At 47.6% G+C, this 12,306-nt stretch overlaps 1 protein-coding gene across 2 annotated transcripts in view; it reads right to left on the bottom strand.

Moving 5' to 3' along the window:
* The window catches only part of Gfra3 (GDNF family receptor alpha 3), a 22,670-nt gene extending 16,772 nt beyond the window's left edge, over positions 1 to 5,898 (bottom strand). The window contains exon 1 of one of the 2 annotated variants that reach the window (XM_055625617.1): positions 5,733 to 5,898. In XM_055625617.1, coding sequence (XP_055481592.1) covers positions 5,733 to 5,811 — 79 coding nt within the window. In that variant the 5' untranslated portion in view covers positions 5,812 to 5,898. The remainder of the gene's footprint in view (positions 1 to 5,732) is intronic. The other variant, XM_055625618.1, reaches the window with a different exon arrangement.
* Positions 5,899 to 12,306: the final 6,408 nt, after the last annotated feature.

Raw genomic sequence — 12,306 nt, 5'->3', positions numbered from 1 at the left:
CCTCCCCTCCTCTCCTCTCTTCTCTTCTCTTCTCTTCTCTTCTCTTCTCTTCTCTTCTCTTCTCTTCTCTTCTCACAGAGTCTTGTTCTGTAGCCCAGCACAGGCTGGCCTGGAGACAATCCTCACGTGTGAACCACCACAACCATTTGAGAGAGAGCCTCAGATACTCGAGGTTGGCTTCAGACTCTCTGTGTAGTGGAGGATGACCTTGAACCTCTGATACTCCTGCCTCCACTTCCCCAAAACTGGGGTTACAGGCATGCGCCACCATGCTCAGTTTAGAAGCCTTGTCTGGGCAGGCAAGATGTCCTATTCTACCAAGCCAGGACACTACTGCAAGTTGTTCTTTGACCTCCACATATGTGCCCTCCACCCCCCCCCCCAAAAAAAAAGTAAACAAACGTAAAAGATGAAACCAGAGAGGAGGAAGAGAGCATGGTGGAGATGGCTCAGCTCTTAAGAAAGAAGATCCTCTGTTCTTGCAGAGGACCTGAATTCAGTTCCCAGCATCCACATGAGACAGCTCATAACTGCTTGTAACTTCGGTTCCAGGGTATTCAATGCCCTTTTCTGGCCTCCATTGGCACTGCACACGTAGTGGGTTCCAGGACATCCAGGACTACATAGGGAGACCTTGTGTCAAAGAGGAAAGAAGGAAAGAAAGGAAGAAAGAAGGAAGGAAGGAAGGAAGGAAGGAAGGAAGGAAGGAAGGAAGGCCTGGGTGAAGCAGCCTTGGCTGCAAGGCAGAGCTGGTACCGGTTTCATCCCCCTGCAGGCGTGGGACAAAGGAAGTCTAGATGGAAGCCCCCCACATCCCAAGAAAAGATGTCAGGCATCCTGGGGACCCAGTTCATTTGCCCCTTTTTGCAACCACAACAAGTCCTGTGATGTGAAAATGGGCCATGCTCGCAACACTAGTCATCTCCTGTGCAGGGTGCCTAGAGGAGTTCCAGACACATAGCCGCCTGTAAGGCGGCCAGTCAGTAGCACTGTCAAGGACCAGCTCCTCTGCAGCCCCCGACCTGGGTACCAATCCAGAGGCTGTCCAGGGTTCCAGGGTATAGGTCCAGGGCTGTGACAGCCCTCAAGCTGTGTGTACAGAGTGGATGTGAATGCGTAGAAATTTGCGTTTGCACATGCATGAATGCGTGCCCACCCGCGGGGCTGCAGATATGCCTGTAGGGGTGGCCCCTGACTGCTTGCAGGTTGGGTGGAGATGAGGCGTTGTTGGGTCTCACTCTGCAGCCCCAGTGTCCCCACAGAACCTCATGGCTCACATGACTCTGAAAGCCTGTCAATAAAACAGCCAGTGTGAGAAAGAAAGAAAGAAAGAAGGAAGGAAGGAAGGAAGGAAGGAAGGAAGGAAGGAAGGAAGGAAGGAAGGGAAGAAAGAAAAGGAAATCTTTACCAAAAGGGGGTCATGGATTTAAACAAGTCCGTGAGAATTCTAGACAGATACTTATTACAAATAAGTGTAGGTTAGTGGCTGATTGAAAGAAATACCGTAAGTTCCAGTGTCATTGCAGTTACTGAATTAAACACTTAACTGAACCAGGTGTTGAGTCCTAAGCCACTCCAAACGAACAAGCTCTCTCAGGACTCTTGGTGGATTCCCCCACCTCTCAGGTCACAAAGAACTTGGAAGACACTTTAATTTCAAAAGGAAAATAAAAGTAGAGGTTGCTTCCTAGACTGTGACTGACGCAGGGGTTTAATTCCGGGCAGCATCATAAACGGATACAATGCACAGATGTTTGCGTTCATTGACACATATGTTCTCTTCTTGGCTGCTGCTGGGGAACGGAATCTAGGGCCTTGTTCATGTGGGGCAAGGGCTCCAGTTCCCAGCTCCGTCCCTAGTCCTTTTTCTTTTCTTTCTTTTGCATCTTCAGTTCTGCGCCGATGATTGGAGATTGAACCCAGGGTCTCCCCTGTGGGAGGCAAGGGCTACCAAAGGGCTGTATTCTTTTCTTTCCTTTCTAACTTTTTTCTTTCTTTCCTTATTATTGTTTGTGTGTGTGAGAGAGAGAGAGAAAGAGAGGAGAGAAAGAGAGAGGGGTGTGTTTGGGAGAGTGTGTGAATGTGCGTGTGTGTGTGTGTGTAAGGTCTTTCCAAGCAGCGAAGATTGGTTGGAACTTGCTATATAGTCTAGCTGCTCTAGAACTCACCACGTAAATCAGGTCAGTCTTGTCAAACAGACCTTCCATTTCTTCTACTTCACGGGTTAATGAGGGAGAAGTGTTGAATGTTTATCCCTGCCCCTAACATGAAGCCACACGTCAGGAGTAGTGGAGTTTCCGGGGGGGCAGCCAAGTCAGACTAATGAGTGCTCAGACCGCAGAGGCATGCCGCCACACCAACTTTGCCTTACTCTCCAGCTACTTCGACCTAAAAAAGAGATTAATTAATGACTATTTAAAGGCCAGGTAAGCCAAGCATGGTGCACGCCAGAGGCAGAGGCAGGTGGATCTTTGTGAATTTGAAGCCAGCCTGGTCTACACAGTGAATTCCAGGCTAGCCAGGGCTCTGTCTCAAAACACACAAAAAGTGCGATGCTCCACAGGCATGGCAGCACATGCCTTTCTGCAGCACTCAGCCAGGAGAGGAAAGTGTTCTCCGAGAGTTTAAGGCCAGCCATGGCCACACAGTGAGACACTGAGAAGAAAACCTTAAAAAGCCAGATGATTTCGTGGTTTTAGACTATGATGTGCCAATTTCTCTAGGAAGAGCGGGCACAACCAGGCTCCCCTGCCTTTAATCTTATATCCAGAGTTAAGCAATGACAACCCCATTTAAGTACCTTGTGTCTTTTAAAAACTGATTCTAACTGGATTCGTCAGAGCACAACTAGCTGTCAGCCTCTGCTTTTGGACACAAGAGCCTCATCTGTTTCTCTCCAGCCTGGTTCCTTGCATGGGTGCCCATTTATGGGTGACTGAGCCAGGAAAAGGAACAAGTGTCAGGGAGGTAGTCGGTAGAGCCGCGCTCAGACTCAGAACCAGGAACTCATGTTTCGACTGGTTTAGAATGATTCTCAGCCCATGATGCTGTGTCCCTGAGCGGGGAAAGTTCCCTTTACGTTTGGCTTGAGGTGAGCAGTGGGTATTCTCAGTAGTGTAAAACTCCCTTTTGGTCTTTGCTCATAAGCAACTGGATGTTAGCGGTGTATATGTGTGTGTGTCTGTGCGTGCGTGGTGTGCGTTTGTGAGAGAGTGCGTGTCTGTGTGGATGGTGCAGGTGTGTGAGTGTGTGGTGTGTGTGAGTGTGTGGTGTGTGTTTTTGTGAGAGTGTGTGTGTCTGCATGTGGGGTGTGTATGTGGCGTGTGTTTGTGAGAACGTGGGTGTGTGTCTGTGTGTGGTGGGTGTTTATGAGAGAGAGAAAGAGAGGTGTAGCATTAAGGATTAAACCCGAGAGCCTCAGGAATGATGCAAAGCTACCTCCCCAGGCCCTGGGAAGGCTGCTTGAGCAGAAATTATTACAAGTGTTACTGTGGACTGAACCTGTTAGTCATTCTGCTTCACCATTAATGAGGAAGGTGTCTGCTGTTTACCTCTGACCCTAACAAGCAATCATATGTTGGGACCAGTGGAGTTCCTGGTGGGCAGCCGAGTCAGATGAATGAGCTCTTACTGCCTAGATTTACTGATGGAGGCAGGCTGCACAGACTAGGCCTTCCCTTTTTCCCTTTCTCACCTAGCTCTTGTGTGTGTGTTGCGTGTGTGTCGGGTGCACATGAACGTGTTTGTGTGCCGTGTGCTGCGGAGGCCACTGATCAATGTTAGGTGTCTTTTTTATGGCTCCCCACCTTTACTTTTTGAGACAGGTTTTCTCGCCAGACCCGGAGCTCACCATTTTGGCTAGTCTGGTTGTCTGTTTTCTACACCGCACCCCAACTGCTGGCATTACAGATGTGAGCTGCTGTTCTCAGCTTTTATGTGGGAACTAGAGATCTGGAACTTGGGGCTTCCCCAGACACATGCTGCTCCCTCCCCACCCCCTGCACCTTTTTTTTGGGGGGGGGGAGACAGGGTGTTGCTATTTATGTAGCCCAGAATATCCTGGAGAGTTCTGGCTTTACAGCTACATGCCCTGCTCACGACTGTCTCTCAGTCATACTGCCTCTCTTGTGTGTGGTCTCTTGCTCAGGATTCCTTCCACACAGGGTAAGTTGGCTGTTTTTGTTTTGTTTTCCTAGAGCATGAGACCCACAATGAGACTCCAAGTGCCTTTTCTCATTCCTAAGGTCTTGATCATTCTTCCCGGGGATGGTGGCCTTAGGCTTCTCTTCCTTGGGGTGGAAGGAGATGATTATATAGTCCCTGAACTATATAATGCCACAAAACTCTTCCTGTGGCTCAGTTATCTCCTGAGGAAGGCATTGTTCCAGACACCTTGCTGGAGGGAAGTCCTGATGAGGAGGTCCCTACACTGATTTTATGGGACTCCTAACTATGGGAGCGGGTGTGTTTCTGACTCTTCTGCCTGCTCTTGGGACTCTTTTTCTCCTCTTGGAGAAGTGAGTCTCGATATGAGGGCCTTTGCCTTATCTTATTGCATTATGTTGTCGTGTTTGGTTGTTGTCTCTCGGAGGCCTGCTCTTTTCAGAAGGAAAATGGAGGGGGAGTAGATCCAGGAGAGAGGGGAGATGTGGCAGGAGCTGGGAGGAGTTGAGGGAGGGGAAACTGTGGTCAGGATGTATTTTGTGAGACAAGGATCTATTTTCAACTTTAGAAAGTGTACCAAACAAGTAAATCTCAAAAAAGAAAAGAAAGAAAAAAAGACTTTAATCTCAGGATTTGGGACGCAGAGGCAGGTGGATTTCTGTTGAGTCTGAGGCCAGCCTGCTTCATATAGTCAATTCCAGGATAGGTCGGGCAACATAGTGAGACCCTGCCTGATAAAAAACACAAACAAAAAACTCACAAGCAAACAACAACTCCCTATATCCAGCGAGATTAGGGGGTATTCAGCTGTGTGCCCCACTAGCATATCCAAAGCCTTTGGTTCCGCCCCCAGAACACCACAAGCCAGGAGGCTGTGGTGGCACACATCTGTAATCCCGGCTCTTGGGAGGTGGAAACAGAAGCATTAGAAGTTCAAGGCTGTCTTTTATTCCTAGCCAGTTCCGGGACAGGACCGCTTCACGAGAGACTCTGTCTCCAAAATTAACTCATTAACAAGCATATCCCAGGAAAGGGAGAGAGCAAGTTGGTGGTAAAATTCTCAACCACAGAAGCAGGTGACGAGGTTAGCAAATTCTAGGCAGTTCACAAGCCTATTCTGCGGCAAGTCTACGCATATCCTTTCTTTATCTGTACCTAGTTTCTGCTTCCTTCAAAGAGCTGAAGGCCACTTAGGGCCGCTGGCAGCCTCTGATCAGATTCTCCCTTCCTGGAGATGATGCTGACTTGACAGTGGTCTGTTGCAGTTGGTCCCATGACTGCTTTAAACGCACCTCAGAAAGGGGGAAGAAGTAGAAGCTAGGGCGAGGAGACGCTTGGGTGGCCAGGGTTTGCTAGAGCTCCACCTACAGGAGTCCACACTCTGGAATAGGCTCGGAAACTCTGGGCTTCCTACTTCACAGTTCCCCAGACTGGACAGAGGAGCGCGACCAGGAGGCAGCTGGCTGCACCCCCTCTCGGCAGCAGCAACCTGCGCCCCACCTCACACCTGTGCCCACTCTCACCTCCACCTGCCCTGCAGTCCCAATGCGCGGGCGACAGACACTTACCTGCTCCAAGTGGCAGCCACAGCGACAACACCAGCAGCAGGACCAGTGGCGGAGGCGGCGGGCTCCGAGAGCGCCCCATGGCGACGTGTGGACGCCGGGTGTCCGCCAGGGCAGGGCGCCGCGCTCCCCTGCCTCGGTGCGCGGGACTCGAAAAGCTGGGCTCCCTCGGCCGGCGCCTCCCACCGCTGCCTCCCGCCCCTCCTCGTGGCGCCGCCACTCTCCCACTAGGGTCGCGGGCACCGCCCTCCAACTCTGAAGCGCCGGGCAGCATCGGAGCCTCGGGCCGCTTACCACCCCCACCCCCCCACCCCCGGACCCAGAATGAGATGAGACCTCAGGGCTGCTTGGGGTCAACAGCCTGAACCACTAGTCTGCCCACCTCCTGTCTCGCTGCTGTTAAGTGTCAGAAACAAAGCACTTCTTTCCGAATCCCTCTGCCCATCCAGGAACAATAACAGCCACAAATGAAATCTTGTAACAACGCTTGAATCAACTAGCGGTGGGTGGTGGCTCACTCCCGAAATCCCAGCAGTTGATGGAAACCTGACCTCGAGGGTGAGTTGGAGACCTGTCCGGGCTACAGAGTGACACCATGTCTCAAAAAACAAACTAAAGCCAAACCAAACCAAGAAACTTTGAACCGTCACGGTTCAAGGGTATCTTGATTTCGTGTGTGTGTGTGTGAATTTGCACATCTATTATCTCATTTGTCCTTAAGTAAGGATTCCCAAGGGTAAGATTTTATGATTACTAAAAACAAGATTTCTGAAAAATGGTCTTCACCCTGGTGAACTGACTAAGGCTAGCCTGAACTTTGCTAAATCACACTGCTCCAGAATTAAGACCCTTTGATTTAAAAGAATATTCCTCAAAAGAATATCCCTCCCACTCTACCGCTAAACAGGGCAAACACTGACCAAAACTACGATGCAGCATAGTTTGTAGAGGGAGACTCTGGATGCAGTGCCCAGCATAGCACTCAGAGAAGGAGGCAGAAGTACCACAAGTTCAAAGCTGAACCAGTCTGGACTAGAGACCTTGTTCTCAATCACGCCCCCTCTCCCCCGGCCCACCAACTGCCAAATCACTGAAGACAGTGACCAGAGACACCACCTAGGAGCCTATTTTCAGATGATGAGAGTTTGTGAGCAGTCTGCTGTACCAGGATTGAACTGGCCTGAAATTGTTGTGTCCAGAACACAGCATGTCGCCTCTGAGGACAAGGAGAATTGTCAGGCCTGATTCCCACCAGTTTCCAGAGTAAAAACCTGACTTGGAAAGATTAGAACTAAGCAGAGTCGAGAAAGAAAAACAAGAGTAAAGGGTGATGTGAGAGATTTCATCTCCTAACCCTCCAACTTGAGCACCCCCACCTTCCCCAGCCAGACTGGCCGTGGGCCAAGAGGGAGTGTATTGTGAAGTAGAGTATAAACCTGAGATTTATTGGCTGCTTCTTCTGAATATGGCCATCCTGCTGTGGCCTCTGGGGGGCATTTGCAGATGTAATCAGCCCAGAAAGAGAGTCATCCCAGCCAGGGGTGTAAATCACCCTTCACAAAGCTGGAAGAGAGACATGTGGCCCTAGATAAGAGGAGGACTGGTTTGGCCTCTGTGCCCTTGCCTCCCTTCTCCTGCCCAGGGGGGAGCTGGCTCCTGATCTGTAATGCACTTTAAATGGAGTTTGTGCTGCGTTTTAATCTATATCTGCCCTGCCAGCTTTACAGGAGAGCTGTGAAAGTGAGCATCCTCGGACTACCCACACAGGGCCTGTTTGCTCCCAGCTCCACCCTCATCTCTAAGCACCCAAGCCTTCTCTCCAGTGACATCAGGAAACCTGCAGCTGGGGAACTGGTGGCCTTAACTTTCGACTTTATTCCTGAAGGAGTTTCAAAAAGAATTTACAAAGAAAAGGGGAACAATTTTCAGGTGTTCGGAGTGCTAGGGATGAACCGAGTTCCAGGAACTCACAAACATGTGGTACAGTCAAGGGGAACCAGCAACCATGCTATGTCCAGTTCATTGCAGAGAAGTACCAAAAGTATCTTTCCAATACTGCTCCCATAGGATGAACCAAGAATTTGGGGACTGTCTGGCATGGTGGCACACACATTTAATCCAAGCACTCGGCAGGCAGACAGGTATTGAATCTCTATGAGCTTAGTGCCAGCCTTGCCTACATCGTGAGAGATCATCTTTTTAAAAACACGTAGGAGCAAGGTCAAGCAGACTGACTAGAGCCGCCAACTTTCCCCTTAAAGAGGTGACAAAGAGGTGCCTGAGGCATTATTTCTTTCTGAGCTTACCATCACTGGGCTTTAATGAGGATTGGTAACCAAGGTTAGGGAGGGCTGAAGAAGCCTCTGTGAATAAATATGACTCCAAGACCAATGACAGCCCTCTGGCATACTTTCTTCTCACCAACTGTCCTCAGACTGCCAACACCTGCTAAGTATGTGGCATAGCCCTTGGGAAACCTGTGATGACAAATGAGCCAGTCATTTCTACAAAGATGGTGTTATTCAGCTATCATCCAATGTCTTTTTAAGATTGGCTATATGCACATATGCGTAGGACATAAGATTGACTATATAACATATGCAAATTTGGCTAGTACAAAGTGATTAAGACACAAATCCAGCCTTGGGAGGCCTTACAATCTACTAATGGTGCCCAAAGGTCCAAAGTCCCTCTATCTTACTGCACTTTCATTTGCAATGTTGATTTTCTCCTCTGATTAGGCTGATGGGTGGTGTTTTCTGCCATCATCCCCCTCTATGGAGCTTTACCTTCTAAATTGGAATGATAGTATAGTAAATAGGTAAGAGCATAGATTACAGTTGCCTAGGTTCAATGCTCTCTTCAGCACTTGCAAGGTGACAATAACAAGTCATTTTTCTGTGCTCGATTTCTATGTGTAAAAAGACAATATATTATATGATGTTTATGAGAGTTAAATACACATTAAACATGGAGTTCAGCAAATGCCCTCAGCAGCACAAGCACTAGACAAATTGTACCATCTCAAGTAGTTTTTTTTTTGTTTTTGTTTTTGTTTTTTGAGACAGAGTTTCTCTGTGGAACTCTGGCTATCCTGGAACCCACTCTGCAGACCAAGCTGGCCTCAAACTCACAAAGATCTGCTGCCTCTGCCTCCCAAGAACTGGGATTAAAGGTGTGTGACACTACACCCGGCTCACTTTTTAAATTTTATTGTTGTGTGAGTATGAGTAAGAGAGCATCCTAGCGCGTGTGTGGAGGTCAAAGGGCGACTGACTGAGTTATCTGTTTATTGCTGTTTATGACCAAGGCAACCTATAGAAGGGTTTGTTGGGGCTCATGTTTTCCGAGGGTTAGAGCCTATGACCGTCATGGTGAGGAGCGTGTTGGCAGCAGGCAAGCGTGGTGCTGGAGCAGTAGCCGAGAGCTCACAAGGTAAGAAACCAACCAGGAGAGAGAGGGAGCTAAATGGGAAGGGGGTGGGCTTTGAAGCCTACCTCCAGTGAGACACTTCCTCCAGCAAGGCCACCCCTCCTCCAACAGAAACATGTCCTAATTCTTCCCAAACAATCCTACCAACTAGGGACCAAATATCCAAACAAATGAGAAATGAGCCTATGGGGATATTCTTTTTTAAATTCCCACAATGACTTTCAGGCATCCATTCTCTCCTCCTCCATGGTCAGGCTTGCATAGCAAGTGCTCTGCCTGCTGAGCCATCCTGTTCAGAACCCTTGTCAGCTGGTTGTTTTTGTGTTTTTGTTTTTGTTTTTTTCTTTTCTGGCAGGGTGTTGGGGGAGTCTAAGACAGGGTTTCTCTGCATAGCCCTGGCTGTCCTGAAACTTACTCTGTAGACCAGGCTGGCCTAGAACAGAGACCCACCTGCTTCTGCCTCCTGCGTCTTGGGATAAAAGGAGTGTACCACTGCCTGGCTTTGTCAGTTTCTTTCTTTCTTTTTTTAAACAGGGGTTCTCTACGTCACCTTGGCTGTCCTGGAACTCACTCTATAAACCAGGCTGTCCTGGAACTCACAGAGATCCTTCTACTTCTGCCTCCCAAGTGAGTGAATGGTGGGATTAAAGGCACTACTGATGAGCCCTTGTCAATTTCTGTCACACTTAATTACAGTGGCACCAAGGAGGAATTGTCCTTTATTTTTTCCTAGACTAGGATTTTCAATGTAGCCCTTGCTGACCTGAAACTGACTATACAGACCAGGCTGAACTCAAATTTTCAGAGATTCTCTTGCCTCTAACTTTCTGAGATTAAAGCCATGTACTACCTTGTAGTACCTTGGGTATATTTGCCTGAACTGAATGAGAAATAGCTTATGCCTCCCAGTTTATGCTCCTAATAAGGTTAGCTAGGTACTGAGCTGACACTGATAACCACTCCATTTTTAGACCAAAATATCTCCACTTTTTACTACCTGACAAATCTCAGGTAGTCAAGGCCACCAGTGAGAGCTGTACCCCCTACACAGTCTTGTACTTTAGTGTCTGTGGTTGGCCTATGTCAGACAGGAGTTCTCAAGTACCTACAAATGTCATACAGATTTAAAGCTGGACAGATCACCCACTCCTAAAATATCCACTGTTGTTGGATGAGGATTTGGAAACAGCAAAATCCATGAAGTAGGGGAGGAATACAAGGGCAGGTAAGGGAAGAGTAATCAGAATGTAAAATATGTGTGCATTAAAAAGTCAAAGAACAAATTTAATTTTTAGGTCCTTATCAATACTGCATAAAAACCTGAAAACAAATGAACAATAACAACAACAACAAAACTAGAAAACTCATAAAGGATAACTACTATCTATTGTGTGGTCTTTTTTGTTTACTGTTTTGCATGCAAGTGTGTGTGTATATGAGAGAGAAAAAGAGAGAGAGAGGAGAGATACTGTCTCAAGTAGCCCAGGCTATCTATGAATTTACAAAGTAGCCAAAGATAATCTTGAGTTTCTCTACCTCCATAATACAGGAATTGTAGCTGTGATCAGACCAGGGCTTTGTGAATGCTAGGCAAGTACTCTATTAGGATACATTTTCAACCCCTTTCTCTTGCGAGACAGTATTTCATGTAGCTCTTAAACTCACTGTGAAACCAAGAGTGTCATTCAATTTCTTACCTCTCTGCCACTACCTTCCAAGTACTGGGATTACAAGTGCTCCACCATACCTGCCTTTTCTGTTTTTGTTTGAGGCATGATCTCACACTAGCTCAGACTAACCTAACCTAGTCAGACTAGCCATTACATAATTCACCCTGGCTTCAAACTCTAGGCAATCCTCCTGCCTCAGCCTTGAGTGCTGGGATTGTAGGTGTGAGCCACCATGTGGGTCAGCTATGTGATTTGTTCCTCAATTTCTCTCAATAGGATTGTTGTGAAATTAGATTGTTTATATGCGATGAGTTTTTAAAGGTTTTTATGCAGCAAGCAGTTGCAAGGTGTACTTTTACATGCATTAAACAACCTGGTTCCAATACAGTGCGAGATAAGAAACCTTGGGTCTAGAGAGCTGGCTCAGAGATTGAGTACTTACTCCTCTTGCAAAGGACTCCGGTTCAGTTCCCAGGACTCAGTGGTTTACAACTGCCTATAACTTGTTTGGGCCTCCAGACAAGCATGTGGTCTACATACTTATATTGGGCACCCACTCACTCATTCACTCTCTCTCTCTCTCTCTCACACACACACACACACACACACACACAAAATAAAGCCTTTGAGAAAGCTGGAGTTCAGTGGTCCAACACCTGCTGAAGTGAGCTGGGAGTGATGGCACACGCCTGTAATCCCAGAACTCAGGGAGGCAGAGGCAGGTGGATCACTGTGAGTTTGAGGCCAGCCTGGTCTATGAAGTGAGTCTAGGACAACCAAGGCTAACCAGAAAAACTGTCTCCAAAAAATAAAAATAAAAATTACTGAAATGTGAAGACACACACACCAGCGTATTATTGGTGCTCGGTTCTACATTTCTGGGGAGACTTATCAGGAAATAACCCACTACCCGGTTATTTCTGCTTGAAATAACCACTGGGAATTTCTGCTTGATCCTGGCACGGGTATGGACAGACTCAGGTGCAACACCTTCCTGTCTGCCCTCACTCTGCTTTCAGAAGGTTAACTTTCGTTCTGACAGACTGCTGGGAGCAAAGGCTGCAGGCTGTCTTTGAGAATACAGCAGTGCCCTCTGCTGTGAAGCATGGACTCAACAAGAAATCAGTCCAACCACAGGCATGGGCTACTCTTCGGCTAAAGCCCTTTTACCCACTTTTTTTTTTTTTTTTTTTAATAGATATTAGCCTATTCCAGAATCCGGGATTTTTTTCTTTGTATCTAAGTCTATGCTTCAGAGTGCTTCTTCCTTTCCTAATCTTGGACTATCAATCACTAGTACCAGAGCTGTGCGCCTCACCGCACAGATGAAAGCCCGACCACCTCAAAGAGCTCTGGGAAAGTTTGGAGCATTGCAGAACAGTCTGAAAGGTTTCTGAATTTTCCTTGTGCTTCTGTTTTATTTCTTCTTTCTTCTTCTTCTTCTTCTTCTTCTTCTTCTTCTTCTTCTTCTTCTT

This window comes from Psammomys obesus, unplaced genomic scaffold (assembly GCF_907164565.1).
Source record: "Psammomys obesus unplaced genomic scaffold, mPsaObe1.curated_primary_1811, whole genome shotgun sequence".
Classification (NCBI taxonomy): Eukaryota; Metazoa; Chordata; class Mammalia; order Rodentia; family Muridae; genus Psammomys; species Psammomys obesus.
The sequence above is the reverse complement of the archived record's forward strand: the minus strand, read 5'-3'. Positions and strand labels throughout refer to the sequence as shown.